Source organism: Martes martes, assembly GCF_963455335.1.
Source record: "Martes martes genome assembly, chromosome: 7".
In the NCBI taxonomy this organism is placed as follows: Eukaryota; Metazoa; Chordata; class Mammalia; order Carnivora; family Mustelidae; genus Martes; species Martes martes.
In genome coordinates this window covers 126,281,223-126,301,827 of record NC_137894.1, presented here as the reverse complement: position 1 = coordinate 126,301,827, position 20,605 = coordinate 126,281,223, and the positions used below count along the sequence as shown (strand labels likewise).

Below are 20,605 nucleotides of genomic sequence, written 5' to 3'. Positions count from 1 at the left end.
CTCTCATGGTTCACCTCCCCTTCCAATTTCCCTCAACTCCCTTCTCCTCTCCATCTCCCCATGTCCTCCATGTTATTTGTTATGCTCCACAAATAAGTGAAACCATATGATAATTGACTCTCTCTGCTTGACTTATTTCACTCAGCATAATCTCTTCCAGTCCCGTCCATGCTGATACAAAACTTGGGTATTCATCCTTTCTGATGGAGGCATAATACTCCATAGTGTATATGGACCACATCTTCCTTATCCATTCGTCCATTGAAAGGCATCTTGGTTCTTTCCACAGTTTGGCGACTGTGGCCATTGCTGCTATAAGAATTAGTATGGCTTCCAGCATCATCATGGTTTAGTTCCTGGGTCCCCAAGGAGATGGGCTCTCATTTCCCCTCCCCATCATTCTCCAGCCTCGGTCTCAGCCCTGTATGAACAGCTATAGGTTAATCGACTGTGAATATTTGTTTCAGTCACTTCCCTGTTCTAGAGCATGTGAGTTTAGGTTATATTAGTTTCCATTTTCATGACCAGTCCGGTTTCCGATACTAAGTAATTTTATACAGTAGTTCTCCTATTCAGTTGTTAGCAGATTTATATTTTTTATTTTTGTTCTATTACAATTTTATCTTTAATTTAACCAACACCATTATGTTGTTTTTGCTTACGTTAAGCGAATGATTTGTCACTAGTTGTCAAAACACCACATAGAAGCTCATAAAACGTAAATCTGATTTTTGTCCTTATAAACAGTTCCCTGCATCAGGTCTCAGAGAAATCACATTAATACTGAACATCTGAAGGTGAGATCTGGTTGGTTCTCCCAGGTACTGAAGTTTCAGGGACCTGAGAAAATACAATCCCTTCCTCTCTCTCTCTCTTTTTTTTTTTCCTGCTACCTTAATTCTACACCAGTACCAATAGAGGAAAAAAAAAATGCAAGGCTGGTAAAAGTCAAGTATTGTCTTTGCTAGTGAAAACACTGGTAAGGAAAACTGTGGTTAACATCTACTGAATTTCAGAGTGGGAGTTGCCCACTTGAACACTCAGGAAGTGCCAGGGGCTGAGCTATGGAAATACAATTTCTCGGTAGTTTCTTTAATCTTCCAGATTATGTCACTCCTTTACCTCTGGAAAGCTGTAACAGAGGGAGTAGAGATGCTAGGAGTGCCTTGCTAGTGGAGTTACTTCAGTGTGGATGGAGACAACAGGACAGGGCAGGAGGAGGGATTCTCCCTGTCCTTCCTTCAGTGCTAGGGTATCCTCAGGACATGGTTGGTTAAATTGCAGTGATTTTTCCATATAAATATTGGGGGAGCCACCTTCTATTCTGACCATACTAATGCTGGTTTCCTTGACTTTGTTATTAAAATTTCCGTTCTCTCTTGTATTTATTTCAAGCCCCCTTCACGACCTCCTGCCCTGGTCATTCACTTTTTCTAGGTAAGCCTGGTCTAGGTAAGTCATGAAAGGTCTCCTGGTTCATTTGTAGCAGCTGGAGATGGTTTCGTTGCAAATGTCAGACACCCATCTTAAGTGCTTGAAGCACAGAAGGGAATCTATTGCCATCTAGTTTTTAAAAGCCTGGCTTTGGCTTGCTGAATCCGGACTTTCAAATGGTACCATTCTGGAGAAACTGTTTCCCTCCATTTTGTGGTTGGCTTATGGGTTGGCTTTCTCCTCGGGCAATCTCTGTGGTTATCACATGGTTTCCAGCAGCTCTGAGCTTTCTTCTTACCCCTTCAACAAGCCTTGTTGACAAAGAATGCCTGTCTCATAGGTGTTCTAGCAAAAGCCCTGGGGCTAAATATTGCTAGACTTAATTATTGAGTGACTACTAAATACTCTAGCTTATGTTGCTGCTGATCCTTTGGTTCTAAGGGTGGTCCCTAGAACAGTTCCATAAGCATCACCTTGGAATGTAATAGAAATGCATGTTCTCGGGCCACACCCCAGACTTCTGGATGATAAACTCTGAAGGCGCAGCACAGGAAACGGTGTATTAAGAAGCCGTCTGTGTGATTCAGAGGTGTGCTAAAGTTTGCAGACAACCTTGTTAGTCCATAGACCATACTCTGTGGCTAAGGGGATAAATTAATGTTGGATGGTCCAGGCTGGGTAGGCTGATGACTTCAAGAGCTGGGTTAGGATCAGCTTCAGCCAACGCAGATGGTTTTAAGGTAAAGTAGGGAGGGTAGCTTCCCAAAGGGAAATTAGGGGTGTTACAAGAAAAACCAACAGTTGCTGGTCAGAAATAAGTTAACCTATGTGCTACCATAGAATATTTCCACAAGTACTAGATGGTGAATTATTACATCACGACGTATTTGGTAGTGAAAGCTCCGTGCTTGTTTGTTATATCTTTACAAGGTTTGGGGCAATTAAGACTTTTTTCCCTATAGTATGCATTCGTACCCAATTGTCTCCTGAATGGAGAAAACAGATTGTTCTACCTTCAACCTGAGTTATCCATGATCTCATATTCTCTTTTATATGCTGGGATGTTCTGAGCAGCTGCATGGAGAGCACGGACCGCAGTGCACAGAACTCAGCCCGGCCAGGAGTCCACCCTCTGACCAAGCTCATTGGCTCTGTACTATATGGAGTATTTTGTTTCCTGGAACTACATGTTTTGTGTGAAAACCTGAAAGATACAGTAGGTCTGCTGTGACAAAACATGATAACTTGTGTGTATCTCCTCTATGATGTTTATAGGTACGATGGTTGGGGACCATACCCGCTTGGAATTCCACAATATCGAGACCGGAATCATGACAGAGAAACGTTACATCTCTGTCGTCCCATCTAGTTTCATTGGCCACTTACAGAGCCTCATGTTCAATGGCCTGCTCTACATTGACCTGTGCAAAAATGGCGACATCGATTACTGCGAACTGAAGGCTCGTTTTGGACTGAGGAACATTATCGCTGACCCCGTCACCTTTAAAACCAAGAGCAGCTACCTGAGCCTGGCCACGCTCCAGGCCTATACCTCCATGCACCTCTTCTTCCAGTTCAAGACCACCTCAGCTGATGGCTTCATTCTTTTCAACAGTGGCGACGGCAATGACTTCATTGCAGTTGAGCTGGTCAAGGGGTGAGTGGAAGAGATCACATCGTTTATACCGGGCATCTCGGCTCAAGCTTGACCTGATATGTGGACGTGAAAAAAAAAAAAGTGTCCATTCTGCTCCCCACTCTCTCTTCCCAATACCTGCTCTCCTCCTCGTTGATGAAAAACAGCCTATGTAATGGTTAGGGCTGGAAGGAGGAGAAATTCATTAGTGTATTTAAAGATCTTCTACTAACTCGATCCTATCAGACTTTTTATTATGAAATATAGTCCTTTAAACCTCTAGGAAAAAAGGTCATTTCTGCAAAAATGATCTTTTTTTTTTTTTTTTTTTCCAGAAGGAGGATAGAGTGTATTTCCTCTATATAGTACCCCCGGGGAAGTGCTTTCTGCAATCACCAGATCTATAGGAAGACATGTAATACTGATATTTTCAGCACTGCCATTAGCCCATATATGCGTGGTTTTTTTTTTAGCATTTTTTTTTTATTTATTTGACAGAGAGAGAGATCACAAGTAGGCAGAGAGGCAGGCAGAGACAGAGAGGGGGAAGCAGGTTCCCCACTGAGCAGGGAGCCCAATGTCGGGCCTGATCCCAGGACCCTGGGATCATGACCTGAGCCGAAGGCAGAGGCTTTAACCCACTGAGCCACCCAGGTGCCCCTATATGTGCAGTTTTAAACGCTGTTCTTTCTGCAAGATATTTTACTACCGTGTGTTGGAAAATAATAAAAACAAACAACCCCCCCCCAAACCAGATCCACACTCAACTGATTTTAAATGCCGCCCCCTAGTGGTTGGGGATGTACCACCTGTACTACTTTTGTGGCTCTTGATTTTTAGATCGTGGGAAAGAAGTGAACCTTATAAGTGTGGAATTAAAGTGAAGTCTGACAGAACAGGCTATGACTCTTCTTGGAATCCTAGATCAAGCTATAATCCTGCATGATGCCAGCTTGGCGTGGGGGACGGGAAGCCCTCAGGCTCCGTTATCTGCACGTTGCTGTTCACCCACTTGAGGGGATCTCCACTCACAGGGTGGTGGTTGTTACCCACAGGTACATACACTACGTGTTTGACCTTGGGAATGGTCCCAACGTGATCAAAGGCAACAGTGACCGCCCCCTGAATGACAACCAGTGGCACAATGTCGTCATCACCCGGGACAACAGTAACACCCACAGCTTGAAAGTGGACACTAAGGTGGTCACTCAGGTTATCAACGGGGCCAAAAATCTGGATTTGAAAGGTAAACCTTGTCAAGTAGTTTATCCTTTGTAGAGCATTTCTTTTGGTTTTTTGTTTGTTTGTTTGTTTTGTTTTTAAGATTGATTTATTTGAGAGAGAGAGAGTGAGAATGTGCATGTGTAGGGATAATGGCGCAGAGGGAGAGAATCCCAAGCAGATTCCCTGTGGAGCGCGGAGTCCAACACCACGCTCCATGTCATGGATGTCTCGGGATCCCCGAGATCGTGACTCTGAGATCATGAACCTGAGATCACAGACTGAGCCGAAACCAAGGGTCAGACGTTTAACCAACTGAGCCACCCAGGCCCCTTTAGATCATGTCTTATAACCGAAGGGCTGTTCGCAGAGACAAACTGCAGGTTAGGGGCGCCAGGCATCTTTGAGACCTTGTGCATATCCTATTTTAACAACATTGAATGATACCAAAATGCAGTTTTTACTTAAGTCGCTCCCTGAGGGATGGTTCATTTTCTCTGTAAATCTTGGGCACGCGGGGGCTGAGTGTGAGGTGATGGATGTCAGCATGTGGGGACATCCTAATACAGAGTACAGTTTTGAAATCTCAGCTGAATCACTGCCTGGGTGACTTTGGTAAAATTTCTTAGCCTTGTTCAGCTTCTCTATACTTTTTTGCAAAATGAGGACAATAATTGTTACTACCTTTATGGGGTGTTATGAGTTTTGATGGGATAATGTCTGTAAAATCCTCCACATAGTATTGGTAACAAGCCCATAAAAAGCACTCGGTAAATGGTTGTTTTGTTGGAAATCTTGTTAATCTTTACTTCATCATAAAATGGGAACAGTATCTACCTCATGGACTGAATATGGCAATGAAAATTTGTGAGATGGCACGTAGAAAATGAATGACATAAGCAATGTGAGTTTCTTCTTTCTACACTGTAGGGACTCTGGTAATTAGTTGTTTATGCCATTTCCCTCCCTCTCCCCTAGCTCTGTCACCATTACCTACGAAATCGTCTACTGTGCATTGGCTCTAGCTGAGTCTGGTTTCCCTACCCTTTACTCATCAGCTCTCACTGCTCACTTTCCTGTTCAGGTGACCTCTACATGGCGGGTCTGGCCCAAGGCATGTACAGCAACCTCCCCAAGCTGGTGGCTTCCCGGGATGGCTTCCAGGGCTGTCTGGCATCCGTGGATTTGAACGGGCGTCTGCCAGACCTCATCAATGATGCCCTCCATCGGAGTGGACAGATCGAGCGTGGCTGCGAAGGTACAGCCTTTTTACTTGTTAAGCCACAGCCTGGATGCAAGCACCAAGCCTCTTTGCTCCCTCTGCCAGTGCCTCCTTACTGTTTCCCAGTCCTCTCTCCTTCCCATTTGCCATCTGACATTGCATCATCATTGGTGTCCTCCTGTCCCTGGTTCAGTATGTCAAGACATGGGCCACAGACTCTGGGAATGTATGTTGGCAGATGTCTTCCCGGTATCACATACTTGCCAGTAGAGGACCTTCCCTGGTGTTGACATCAGACCCTTCCTGACTTGTATCTTTGCTTCCAGCATGGCTGAAAGGGCAGTTGGGGTTTATATTTATATTTTTATACATCGGGAGGTATACCAGAGTCTTTTATGTGGGTGTCACCATGAATGAGATAATGTAAGAACTACTGCATCATTTAATGCAAACACAGTAGGTGGTAGGAAAATGATGTCAGAATGCCATGATGAGGGAAGGGAATTGACATTTATTGAGTACTTACTAAACGTCAGGCGTTCATAGGCATTTTGTCAGTGTAATGTCATGAAACAGCATGGGTGTTGATGTTAGAAAGACTTGGATTTAGATCCAGGTAGTAACTCTTGTTCACTGTGTGACATTTGGCAAGTCACTTAACCTCTCTGAGCTCTATCCTCCTCAACTGCAAAGTGGGGCAATAAAACTTGCCTTGGAAGGTAAGCTGTGTGAATCAGAGCTGTGTGTAAAATGCCTGGTAGAAACATAGTAGGTACTCAATAAACAGTAAGATTATCCTTTACAAATGTGATCTTATGGGAGACATCTAATAACATTGCATGCCCATCAGTGTTGCACAACATCAGCCTGTTGCGTAGATGATCTTCTGTCTCTTAAGTTACTCTCTGAATTTTACAGGTCTTCTTGAGCCCAGGTTTTACAACAAAAACCATCTAGTTTAACCAGCAGAGGGAAGCAGTGAGCAGTTTTCAGGCTTTCCCCTGGGGCTTGGGTAGGCCAAGCAGGTGACCCGTCCCTAGCTTGAAAGTCAAAGGTGTCTGACCAGTCAGCAGAATCTATTCATTCCTTTGTCTGGTTGAGCCTCATGGTCCTCTGTGCAATTTACCCGTTTTGGTTTTTTCTATCCCATTGATTTACTGCACCGGATGCTTTCACTCATCTCCTAAGTATTTAACTTCACGTTTTGCCCCTGTTCTTGACCAGCGTTCACCCGGGTTTGCTTGCACATTTTTATAAAGGCTTCCTGGCAGCTTCACAAGCTGATGTGCAGCATGGAAGTCGTTTCCCTTTGCCTGAGAGTCAGCTTCCCACATGGACCAGAAGTAAGACTGGTTGTTCCTGTAACCCACTCCAGTTTGCCTTTAACCGGGAGTCTGTCTTCAGTCCAGTGGGCCAGATACGGTCTGTGTACATGGGATGACTGGAGGCTGCGAATCAGCGTGCCCTTCAAGGAGCCGCTTTGCTTTCTTTTCCTGAAAATGCACTCTGTCGTTCAAATCAAGAATTTTTGTCTCCTTGGCTTGCTCTTACCTCTTTAAGGCATTCAGGGCAGTGCTGAAATAAATGTCACATGGGGGAATTAAATCGAGTATCTCCGTTTCAAAGATTGTGGAATGACAGGAATTCCAGTTATCCTTCAGTAATTAATCAGATTGAGTTAAAACACAAAAGCATGCATTAAAAAGCATAAAGTACTCTTCGGATGTGAAATATTCTTATCATGTCATCCGTTTTCCAGATTTACAAATTAATAGGAATCACCCATTTAACTCTATAGCCATGTTGCTTGATAGAAATATAATGTGAGTCACATATGTAATTTTAAATCTCCTAGTATACTAGCTACATGTAACAAAGATAGAAAGGAACATGTAAAGTTAATTTTGATTTTATATTTCACTAAACCAGGTATATCCAAAATATTATCATTTCAGCATGCAATGATATAAAATTATCAACAAAACATTTCACATTCTTTTTTTTCACGCTAAGCCTTCAGAACAGAGTGTGTGTTTTATACTGGTAGCAGACCTCAATTCAGACTGTATACCTTTCCCTGGGCTCAGTAGCTGCACGGGTCTGTGGACTGCAGAATCAGAAGCAGAGTTCTCCAGAGAATTAAAAGTTGGACTGTAAGGAGCTAGAACTGCTGGAGATAGAACTTCAGAAGAGTGGATTATGGAGTCCACTTAAGAGAACTTGAAGAGAAGCAGTGAGAGCATTAGCACAAGGAAATTACCCATCAAATTGGGGAAAATGGTCCCATCCCTACCTCCACCTCTGTGTGCGGCTTGGCGTGACTCATCACATGCATTATACAGGGGTCCGACCTTGCTCTGAGTATGGGTGATTGTTCAGCCCCGGATATTGGGACTTGATGCTTCTTCCATCCGAATCTATGGCGAGTCCCATGAGCCTAATAACCGTGCACTCTATTGCCATGGAGATAATTGCGATGATTACCCACGGAGCATTATGACCGCCCCACTGGGTGGGATGAAGTGGAGGATGAGTGAGGAGGGAAGGAGGTCCTTGTTTATTGTACACAGATGACTTGGATAATTAGCCTAAGTGGCCAGGAAAAATGGCCAAAAAGTGGGTTAAGGCATAAATTACTGTCATTGGAAGTTTACACCATGTGAATAAGCCCTTATAAGAGATCCCAGGAGCCTTTTAGGGCTCTGTGGAAATGAAGCTGAAGTAGATGGCGAGGAGGGAAACGAGAGCACAGAACCTTCGAGAGGCTGCAAACAGGTGTCCTTCTCATTCTGAATCTCTGTACATGGTATGGGGCCCTCAAGAAGGCCTTTGAGTATTGTGCAGGATGGAAATCCCAGGAAATAGAATACATTTCCCGATTTATCATTTCTATATGTAGAATAATGAACAGGTAGGGGATGCAGACCCAGTACCAAAAACTAAGAGCCGCATCCCTTCGAGATGGTAAATGTGTTCTATTCTCACTGTCTGGGGTACACAGGCCAGGGTGTATCATATGTTCTTATCAGAGTTATTGATGATGATATTTCAAGATCTCTAAGTAGTAAATGTACTACTTTCCCTCTCCTATCTAAATGCAAAGAGTCCAAAATTATTTTTAAAATGTATTAATCTATGACTTTGTCTCCCAATTGTTTATACTAAGAAAGAAAGAAAGAAAAACTTCCAACCATGTTTTAATTTTTATGCAGAGTATAATAACTTCAGAAATTAAGCACAATTTCTGGACACCCTAGCCAACATCTAGCTGTGACTGGCAGCCTCTCAGTTTGGGCTAGGAATTTTGAAATGATGTCTGGTTCTATTCTCAGCTGGTAAATATCTCTTTCTGTCTTGAGGCCAGCTTTGCTACAGAGACCAAGGCATGGGTTGGCTGGAAATGCGATTCTACAATTGCAGATGGAACACATCTGAGAGAAACACACGTGCTTCATTTCGAGACTGGCATGAATAAATAAAAAGGACACTGGTCTGGTGCCTTTTTGTTCACAGCCATTTGGGTTTGGCTCTATTATTACCAATCAAACAAATTGAGCTTTCTGGAGTTCCCAAATCACGTTGACGCACAGACACAGTTCGAGTGCCACGTTCCCTGGTGGCACTTTCAGGGGGTTCCCAGGAAGGCTCCCAAGTGACTAACTCTTCCATCTTTAACTCCTAGATGTGCAGAATTATTTTTTTGCGGGCTTGGTCTGGCTGTGCACACGTGTCTTTCAGTCTGGCAATGCACTCTTCCTTATTTCTTGATGCTTATCCTGACTCATGGAGAATCATTTTCCTGGACCATGTGCCTTGGGGTTGGCTGTGTGGATGCGGGAGGGCTCTTGTTACCCCTGCTTGTGCTTTGTCAAGTCCAGTGTTTTCCTGCCCCCGCTCTGCTGACGTGGCTCTGACGAGGCCTGCTCTGCCCGGGTCCCCGCATCCCCCATCTGTGCTGTCTCTGGAGAGCCCGTAGAGCATTGGAAGTGTTTGAGTGATGTTGGTTATGCCGATTGTTATTTTCATTTCTGTAATGTTACCCTGGTTGACTCTACCTCTTACTAACCTCTGGTTATTGTTTTCGCCTTTCCTGTTCTTTTGCTAACAAAGTTGCGTTGACCAAAGCTGACCTGTAAGGTGGAGGAGGTTCTTGCTCCCATTACCACTTTGGACGGAAAGATGCCCTGTGTCACCCTTGGCATCTTTTTCTTAAGGGCCTTCAAGCTGTCACACCTCTTGGACAGCATCAGTTTTGGGGAGGGGGCTGAACCCTGTGTTCTTTAGAAACAGCGGCAGGAAACCCAAATACCAAACGCCAAGACCTTTTAGGGATGGGACCGTGATTCCGTTTTAGGATGTCAGCGTCCCATACTGTGACTCCTCCCAAGCCTCCCAACCCACTTCTGGAAGCGATTCAGGCCTTTCCACATAGCTGCCGTGGATGGGCTGGCTCTTTTTAATTTGCTCACCACAGAGGAAGACAATACTTGGAAAGAGAAAAAGAAAGAAAGAAAAAAAAAAGACCAGTTGAGTTCTTAATTTATTATTTTCTGGGTCAGGGAGGTCACTTCTCAGGACTTTTGAGTGCTTGGGCTTTATGAATGAGAAGGGCATTTTCTCTTAACTCATTTTAAAGAAATATTTTTAGGCATTTGGGAGATATTAATGTCATTAAAACGTTCTAGAGATTTATGTTTCCTATTGGGGATTTTGGCGGAGCACTTTAATTTCCTGTTGTGTGATCGAAAGGAAAAAGTACTCTTGGGGAAGAAGAGGATCTGCCGGTTTTATCCTGAATTTGCTTTCAAATGACTGCCTCTTAGATGTCCGTGAGTCTCTACCACAGACCCTGCTCCTTCTACCAGCCAAAGAAGCACTATCCAGAGTCTGTAATGGGCCACTGGTCCCATTGGGTCAGGCTACCTGACTCAGAATAGCAGGCCAAGAAGGCAGTTCGGGCATCTTTTGGCTGATAGTTGGGTAGAGGATTGAGCTTTGGATGGCTTCTGGGAGTGTGCAACCAGCAAACATTGTTGAAAGTGGTTAAGAGCCAGGTAGCTTTAAAAGCACTACGCTTCCCCTAAATGATCATTGACTTTGCTGCGACTTGCTGTGTGTCACGTGGGTAACCAGTACAGGTATCCATGCCTTGGGCAGACCTCAACTACATGACGTCTCTCTCTAGTCACTTTCCTGTAACTTTTTTCTCCATCCTTTCTTAGTAGATTCACATATATGCTGATGTATAATAAAATTAATTCAAAGAATAGACAGTGGATTAGTATTTTGACGTCCAAGGTAGCTGTACAATAGATTTCTTTTTTTTTTTTTTTCCTTTCAATTTCAAAGAGTGTCAGGGGCCTTTTGGTAATCCTGAAGGCTGTTGTTTTTCAGGAACTTTGCTCCATTGTCAAAATAGGGCTACTGCATGTCACTCTGTAACTGGAGGGGATAGGGTAGGATTTGATCTACAAGAAGAGACAATCCAAGGATATCAAAGCTTGCTGTGATCAGATTTATTAGATCAAACTAGAGAATGACATCTCCTCTCAGACTTTATTCTTCATGGTAAGACCTAGGTGGATTTTGAATCCCCAGGACCTAGCATAGGCCTTTTTACAAAGGGGATCCCCAAGCAGCAAAATGATCTTAAAGTTACCATCCAAAGGAAAAATGGTTTGTAGGCATCATACAGAGTGCTGGTTGATTTCTATGTGTCTTGTAAAAGTATTGGCTGAAGTATAGTACAGATTTAGGAACGTAATAGTTTGGAATATCTTAACTTTGCCATTTATAGAATCACCCAAGTCATCAGAGTGTTTTATATGTTGTTACTGCCTCGACCGAAACTCTCTTCCACTCTTGTAATGACTAGAGAGTCTCTTTGTTTGTGACAAGAGCTGTTACTCTTGGCCATTATTTTGGGTCATCTTACTCATTCCCCATATTGTGTGAAAGACCTTTAGAATGCAAATTCCTTCACTTTTTATTCTTCTGACATTGGGGTTTAGACCATTACTCATGCTGGCTTTTTCAGCTGCAACCTGTGGGCACAGATAGTATGAATTACCATCAAGGGTGAAGGGTAGTAAAAACATATGACAAAGAAATGAGAGAGTTTGAAATGTAAAGGTAAATGATATTCAGAAAGAACTATAATAGTGGGCTCTAGGAAGTGGCCTGATGAATCTGGAAAGTCAACAGCTTGAGTCCTGTTATCATTGTGTTTGGGGTATGGCTATTTATTTGTTTACTTACTTACTTAACTACTTAATTACTTACTTACTTATTTGAACTTCTCCAGTGGTTGTGTTGTTCAGTTTTAATGGGAACTCAGCTATTCCTATGTGTCGGGCACCCAGCTAGGCACTGGGATAACAGGTGTGATACTATCTGACCACACTTGAGTCGGCAGGGGATCACCCAGTGTGGACAGTACAGAGTGAACACTGCTTTTCTAGAATGGAGAAGGAGCACGCAGAATGAGCAGGGAGGAGGGCTGCTGGGCTGTGCCGGGTGGTCACGGTAGGAGCTCAGGGGATATTTCTCAGGCAGAGTTTGAGCTGAGTTGGAAGGATGGCATATTTGAGGTACATGAGAGGTGGAAGCACATTGGAGAGCTCGGGCAGTCGGAGACCAACACGAAGCTCGGGTTGGTTGAAATAATGTGCGTATGGGGATGTGATCAAAGACAAAGCTGGGAGCTGTAGGATGGAGGTCGGTGATGACAGCGTGTTTGTGTGGGGAGTCGGGCATTTCCCTGAGGGCACTGTGAGGAGGAGGACAGAGACTCGGCTAGCTCTTCATTTTATGAAGATCATTCCGACACCAAATGGAGAATAGAAAGGAAGGACAGGAACTGGAAACGGAGAGCAGTTTGGAGGGAAGTACCATATTCCAAGGTTGAGGAAAGAGGCTTGAACCTCCCTCCCAGATGAGACCTCTGAGGAATGGGATTTTTCTCCTGATTATTTCCCTTCCACCCCCAACTGTGTTATTCTGTTTAATATAGCAGGTGCATTTACACATGATGACAAAATGTGTCAAGGAAGAACTTCATTGATGGCCCTAGGTCAGGCCAGAGTTTGCCTCCTTCCAGGTGAGGAGTGGGAGTAGGGGCTCCGTTGAGGCACACAGAGTGGGAAGTGTTACCCTGCTGAGAAGTACCTTGAATCTCAGGGTCCCGTGAAGAGAGTGACAATATTGAGGGACATTTTGGAAGCAATTTTAGAAATCCTTTTTATTGTAAGAGGGGTTTTCCTGGAAAGATCCCCTAAAAAGCTGTCTAATGAGGAAAGAGCTGTATGACTATCAGAGAAACATTAAGTTAGACCTGTTAAGAATGAAGCAGATGAGTTATAAACTCTAAAAAAAAACTAAGAATAGCTTTTTATTGGGTCATATGATTAATAAGAATATGTTCTCCCCACTTTCCACTGTAATTCTCCTAAACAGGTTCCCTCTCTGGAGTTGAATGGCTCTTTTTTAGAAATGTAATTTGTTCTTCTGCCCAGATGGTGGGCAGGTAGAGTGGGGTTGGGGGAGAACCAAGGATTGATTAGATCTGGTTCTGAATGCTTTGTATCTTGAGGAAGTCAGTGAATGTACCGGGTTTGGATGCCTTAAAAACGTGAAGACCCTTTTAAGTAGTTTTAGATAAGAGTTGCCATCAAAGACTTCTAAGGGGAATTTTCATTCTGCAACTTTTTTACTGTGAAGAATATGGTTTCCCACTTAATTTTCTCCAAAGCTAGTACATTCTCCATTGTATTTTATGTAAAAAAAAATATATATGTGGCATTTGACCCAATAGAAATCAGTCTCTCAGAAATGATATGCATTATGAGAAATAATGGAGATGGGAATTCAACAGAACTTCCCCCAAAGATTTTGCTTTTTCCCCCTTAGCACTGTATGCTGAGGGGTTTCTTACAAGAGAGTGTACAGTTGTGACCTACTACCTTAATGTGTCTTGTTTCTGGACTCCTGTTCAACTATACCCCAACTAAAATACTGAGAACTTGATTTTCCTCCCCAACAGAGTTGATAATACCTTTCATTGAGGGTTTACTTAGTGTAAGCACAGGCTGAGGAGTTGGTATATTGTGTCTCCTCATGACCATGACCTTGCCACCTCAAGATGACTTTATGGGCTTTACATACATTATCTCATTTGATCCTCATATCGTGTGAGGTACCAACAATTTCTGTCCCCATTATACAAACTCAGGTACAGAAAATTTAAGTGGCTAGCCCAAGGTCACATTGCTAGTAAGTGGTAAAGCTGAGTTTTAAAGCCTATAACCTCTTCTCTACTCTGGCATATGGTGCGAGTCTGGACTTGTCTATTTCCAAAGCAGAGGCACTACCCAGGTGACCAGAGGGTATCTGAGAACATCCTCTAGATGGCTTTATGGTAGATGGTGTTTATGTCAATACGATTTCACTAAGTTCTAGATGATAGTTGCACAATGTTCTTTAAAACAAACTATTTTTAAAATTAGCTGTCTTTTCATTGAGATTGCCCTTTGAAACCTCCTTTCTCTCTTTTTAAAAAATATCCTCTACTACCCCAAAGGACCGCTACATCAGTGTAGAAAAAGAAGGAAAATCAGAACATGAGGGCTCAGTTTACATTTTCCTGAGGAAGCATTGACTTTTTGATGAGCTGTTTATGATCTTAAAAAGAAGAAATGATCTGGTCGTTGTGACCTTTATGACCTGGGCACTCTCTGAAAATAGGGTAGGTTGAGCTAGAAGGTGATATGATGCTAGCCACTCTCATGCCTTCACCAATACCCCAACAGGGGCAGGCATTAGGGTGGCACTAATGCCACCCCTCCATTGTCATGCAAGTGTCACGTGTGTAAATCGCTTTACTCACAAAGGGTGCATACTTTGCTGTTCATTGACCGTCAAGGGCAGCGCTGTACTAGAATTGGTACCAGCACAGGAGTTTTCAGGAATTTTGCAAGCTGGTTGACATCATGTAACAGATATTGGCTTGAAATTGCCCATGGTGGGAGTATTTTACACTATGGAAATCAGGTTAGAGAAATGTTACAGATCAGGGTTTTTTGTTGTTGTTGTTCTGGTTGTTAAATATTTACCTTCACGGAACTGATCAAAGGCCATTGGAGATGAAGACAGCATGAGGGCATGTTGGTTTCAACCAATTTCCATGCTCACCTTGACTCATTTTATCCTCCGTGTATGATGAGAGGGCTGGAGGGATTGAGAAGAATGGGAGTGTTCATGAAACCACCCCAGTGTCTCCAGAATGTTGGATTTTATTATTAGTCTTTTTCACTCATCATCCTAACCAAGTGACTTTTTTGAACCTTCATTCGAGAAGAGGAAACCATAAACACCTGAGCATGCTTGCTAAGAACATTGTTGATGCCTTTTTGAGCATTAGGAAGACATAGATCTTGCCTTCTAGACAAAAAAGTAAGATTGTGGGAGTACAGCTACTCTTAGGTCTTTCTGCCAGTGAAATTTTTTTAAAAGATTTTATTTATTTTATTTGAGAGAGAGAATGAGCATGCCCATGCATGAGTCGGGGGAGGGACAGAGGAAGAGGGAGAATCTCCAGCTGACTCCCCACTGAGCAGGGACCCAAGCCCTCTGCACGTGGGGCTCCATCTCAGGTCTCAGAGATCATGACCTGAGCTGAAACCAGGAGTGGGACGCTTAACCACCTGAGCTATCCAGGTGCCCCTTCCAATGAAAATTTTTAATAATATTTAGGACCCCGTTCTCTGGCTTTGCTTAATCTTCTGTGAAGTGCGAATTGGAGCATTTGCTTCTCAATTGGCTCTATATGGAGGACACTTGACACAGTTAAGGATCAGTGCTTTCTTATTTTAAAATTATATAGAAGGGAATTGGGTTTCTGCCAATTACTGGGGATGGATCTTATGTTGTCTGTAAATGACTATCTTCAGAAAAGGCAAGAGGACCCAAAGCTGTGAATGTGGAGTTACTCTGAGAGCTACAGAGGGATCTTGGCTGCAGGGACCAAGACACAGAGCTAAGTAGGCTATCCCTAATGTCACAGACATTGCCCCTGAAGCCTCAACACTTGAGTCCTTGTATTTTAGCAGTGGGACTACAGGTGGTTCAGGAAGCTGGTAAGGGTCTTGTACACATATGCACACACATGCATACATATATCTGTATGGATTCATCTTCCTTTTTTCTATTTTTTCCTTCCTTCCCACTCTGTGACTTCTCACTCCTTCTTCCTCTATGAAACAATGTAAATTTTTTAAAAAGATTTTATTTATTTATTTGACAGACAGAGATCACAAGTAGGCAGAGAGGCAGGCAGAGAGAGAGTGAGAGAGGAGGAAGCAGGCTCCCTGCTAAGCGGAGAGCCCAGTGTGGAACTCGATCCCAGGACTCTGGGATCATGACCTGAGCTGAAGGCAGAGGCTTTAACTCATTGAGCCACCCAGGTGCCCCATCAATGTAAATTTTAAAAATGTGAAAGTGGAAAGGTTTATGTACTTATCAGGAGTGGAAAGTCAAGTTGCAGATGGCAGAGAAGAGCTCTCTAGAGAGTCCCTGGCAGCCCTCACAGGGCTCCTCCCACAGTGGCTGTGCTTGGGAGGGATGGACAAGCCCTTTGCTTGGCACAGAGGTCCACTGTGATGAAGCTTTCCCATTCAGGGTTCGAGCATGGATTCTGAATCCTTTGACAAACACCTCCTGCTTTGCAATTAGACGATGAGTGTTATTAAGCCAGCCTTGCCCGGTGCCTACCATTGGGCTACCAGCCTTGATCCTTTAGGATAAATGGCTGTAGGGCATCAAAACAGATGTTCTCCCTTGGTCACCAAGCGCCCCCCAACCCCAATATGGCCAAGACCAGCTGGTGCTGGTTTAGCAACATTTATTATAAATTGGGATGTTCGAGACATAGGCTTGATCGAGTCCTAATTGGGCAATAACAGAGGGAAAATACACTCTTCTAGAACTGTGCTGTCCTTCAGGCAGCACTTCTATCTCAAGAGCCTGCAAGTCATAAAAGACAGTCTGTCAACTTTTGATTGCCTAGACCGTGAAGAGGAGTTGACCGAATCTGTTTGCATGTACCCGGACGTGGGTTTTAGCAATAACAGGCATGAAATGACTGTCTGGGACAGTTCTTGAAGAGAAAAAAAAAAAAAAAATCCCAAATTCAAGCAGAGTGGTGGGGAGTTTGTGGCAGCTATCAGAGGTATCATCGGAGAAAGAAAAGACACAACGTGATGCTTTTCTGTGAACTAAAAACAGAGCAGTGAGTTAGAAACCAAAGTACCACCATCACTGAGGACTTGTTTAGTCTTTTCTTACACACTTCTGTTGCCGTGTCACTTCCCTGCTAGACAAAAAAAAGTCACCATCTTGTCTCAAAAAGATTATGTGGCTGTTTCAGTGAGGATTGGTTAAATAGCAAATGCAAAAGTCGTATACACGATCTGTATACAAGGGTTTCCGAAAGGTTTAGTGCACTTTTAAGGTTTTTTTAAAAATTTTATTTATTTATTTGACAGACAGAGATCACAAGTAGGCAGAGAGGCAGGCAAAGAGAGAGGAAGGGAAGCAGGCTCCTCACTGAGCGATGCTCCCCACGATGTGGGGCTTGATCCCAGGACCCTGGGATCATGACCTGAGCCGAAGGCAGAGGCTTTAACCCACTGAGCCACACAGGCTCCCCTGCACTTTAAAGTTAGTAATAATTTTGAAAACCTTTTAAGTATATAATTCTAAGGGTTTATGTTATCTTAGAATTTTTATAGTTTTAGTTTGATTTGGAAGAATGTTTTAGACAAATGTATTGTTACATTCTTAGGAGTGCCTTATGTTTATGTGTATTTGATACAGATTTTTGTTCTGGTGTTATATATAAGCGGATTAAACTAGACCTTACTGTTAATTTTTTACTGAATGTTGAATTGAAGTGGCCTTTGAAAATTTTCCTTGAAAAAAAAAACAACACACATTTTTACATTAAAAAGTCATTTTTCTCTGATTATAGATTAGAGATACCTTATTTAAATTTCTCTTGCTAATCCGATGGTAACACACACATGCACACACACAAACACATACACACACACACACACACTTACTGTATGGCTTATCCATATCCATAGAGGTTAGATGGCTCAGCTGTTGAGTTAGCAAGCCTGGGTTTGAGATCTCAACCTACTACTTGTTAGTGGGGGCTTCACAAAAAATATCACCTAACTCTGTGGCTCAGTATACTTCTCTGAAACCCTTGCCTTCCAACTTGATCATCAGTCAGAAAATTCCCTTATTTTTAAAGTTCTGGGTTATTTTAAAGTTCTTTCTTGAGAAAATTCCCGTTTTCTGATTCCCTAATACCTTTAATTGTAATTGCTTCATCATGTGTTTATGAAGATTAATTGAGTTAATATCTAAAAGGTACTTAGTACAGTGTCTGGCAGATGATAAGTGCTATATAAATCCCTTAGTTTGTTATTATTATATCCTCTTTATACAGGATCATTTTATATCAATGAGGCACCTTTAGAAGCATTGTTGAAGATTTTCTTTTTTTTTTCTTTTTTGGGGGTAGTTTGGCATGTTTTCTCTAATTTCTTTCTCTGTTTAGTTTCGGAGACACTACTATTTGAGAAATAGACAAATATAAAATATGATCTGTTCAGGAAAGGATGTACTTAAATACAGGAGCTTATATTATCATCTAGGAAGCTTTTTAGGCTCTAGTGCCAACACTTAATCATTCAGCTGTTCATACTGTCCCTGGACACTGGGGACACAGAAGGGTTCTTGTTTAATATCTGGTAAGATTGATCAAATCTGATAAGTTAGGTGAGGGAATGTGGCCAGTTAAATCCTACCACCATCACTACCTCCCCCCAAAAAGTGATTCCAAGTAGAAAATTGCTTGTATGATATTGGTAAATTTTATGGATAAATTGTTAGTTTGGAAAACCACGTGGCTTTAAGTGATAAAAGAATGACTTTTTTTTTTTTTTTTTTTTTGGTTTTGGTTTTGGTTCTCTTCTTTTTTCATTTAGCAACATTTTCTGAGCTCTTATTTTATACCAAATATTTTATCAGAAGTTAGAGCTATAAAGTTGAGTAAAGCAGGTAAGACTTCTGCCCTCACAGGGCTTATATTCCAATAGGATGAGACAAACAATAAACATTTTAATAAATGACTTAGTTCTAGACAGTGCCATTGTTGAGTTAAATCAAGAAGGAGATGTGATGAAGAACACAGGAAATGCTGGTGGGGACCGCCTGAAATAGGAGAGTCTGAAGAAAGCCCACCTTAAGCCTGAAACTTAAACAGAGTAAGCGTGGACCATCTTTGATAATCTGCAGAAAGGACATTTCAGGCTATAGGTAGAACAAGAGCAGAGGACCTTGAGGGTAGATGGTCTTGAAGTGTGCGACAGGGGTCCTGGAAGGTGAGCAGGCCTCAGAACCACCCAGAGGGCTTATCGTGACTCCGATTCCTGAGACCTGTCCCGGGCCAGTAGGTCTAGGCAGAGCCTGAAAAGGCGCCTTTGGCCTGAGCTCCCAGGTGCTACTGCTGCTGCTGCTGCGGGGCCCACCGTGTGAGCACCACTGGGGGCGGGAGGGAGTGAAAGGATGAAGGGCTGGCTGCAGCACTGTGAGCTGGGGGCCACGAGTGGGACATGAGGCTGGAGGAGGAGGCAGGGCCCCGAGGATCTCAGCCTCAATAACAAGTGTGAGTTTGGTCTCAGATCTATGAGGAGCCGCTGCAGGTTCGAGCCCCGCCTCGCCACAGGCGCTCTTGTTCTGAGGTGATTACAGTGTAGACAATCTTTGGTCTTTGAGGACTATCTGATTCTGCATGGCACTTGCCCCCTGATGCATGTGCAACAAATTCTCCGCTTTGTGGAACAGAGTCACCCAGGCTCAGGTTTCGACAGTAGGGGACATAGGCAAATGGGGGGACTGGCGTTCAGATAGCTCAACACTGACTGAAGCACGTTCTCTGTATCTGGCACAGAACATCGAACCCAGCAAGGACATAATCAAAGCATATTTGTGATTTCTAGCAGCAGGCAGCATTCTGTCTTTTGGGGACAATACTGAAAAAATACGAAACAATTAGAGGCTTCTTTAAGCAGAGGACATCACAATGTGTAATAAAGTGTTCAACTGGATATTACCCTATGTAAATGTTAATGATGCAGATAGTAAGTGTCATGGCCACTAAGAAGTGGGAGAATTGTTCGAAGATACTAGGGAATGCTTTATACAGGGAGGCCTTCAAGCTGGTCCTTAGAAAATGGTGAGCATTTGCCAAGTTAGAGGGGAAGGGAAAAGCATAGAAAAGCCTTGGTCTCAGATTCAATTAACATTCAAGGGATTATTGTGTTTCCCCCAAGCTTTTGCCGGTTCTACTGCCTTTCAAGGGAAAGCCTTACATGTGTTTCTGGTTCCCGAGTACAATTGAATTACTAGTCCATTGTCTGCTAAGAGCTGTTTGGTCGGGGAGCCCTGTGGACTTCTCAGAAACTTTTATCCTTTGAAAGAAGCTGTCCTGATTGCCATTGTTAATGAAACTTGTACTACACAATGCTCAAGTTTAAGACCCACTGAGAACATGACCATGAACCTCCTTTCATCTCCACATGGGGGGAACTACATGGCAGATAGGAGCTGCAGAGACCCAGCAGCAGTGCTGCTCCCCCAGTGCTAGTAATTGTCTCGAACTTTCTTATGTCATATCCTAACAGCTTTGTATTAGGAATGACGGTCTGTATTGCTTCTACCCCTCATGAATAAATACAGAATGTCTTGCCACCCAGAAGACAAACCCTTTGTAGTCATGTGTCTCTTTTGAACATGCATCCCTAGGACTCTGCATGCATACATTTCAATATTCCGTGCCCGTGTGAGGCTTTGCTTTGGAAACGGTGAAATATGCGCTTAGTGCAGTGGGTATATTTTTACTCTGTCAAGTGCTTTTTTGCATCAGATCTTGAGTAATATATTTGATGAGTCAAAGGGCTCACCTCCTTTGCTGAGGCTCTCTTGGGAGTTATCTTGAATATTAAGATAGTTCTTATTAGTTC

At 43.0% G+C, this 20,605-nt stretch overlaps 1 protein-coding gene across 10 annotated transcripts in view; it reads left to right on the top strand.

Annotated features, from left to right (window-relative positions):
• Positions 1–20,605, top strand: part of NRXN3 (neurexin 3) — a gene marked incomplete at both ends in the record, with an annotated part of 1,490,367 nt that overhangs the window by 679,680 nt on the left and 790,082 nt on the right. For all 10 annotated transcript variants that reach the window (XM_080809449.1, XM_080809437.1, XM_080809438.1 and 7 more), the window contains 3 exons: positions 2,710–3,091; positions 4,126–4,316; positions 5,376–5,549. In XM_080809449.1, the coding sequence (XP_080665575.1) occupies positions 2,710–3,091; positions 4,126–4,316; positions 5,376–5,549 (747 nt within the window). The remainder of the gene's footprint in view (positions 1–2,709; positions 3,092–4,125; positions 4,317–5,375; positions 5,550–20,605) is intronic.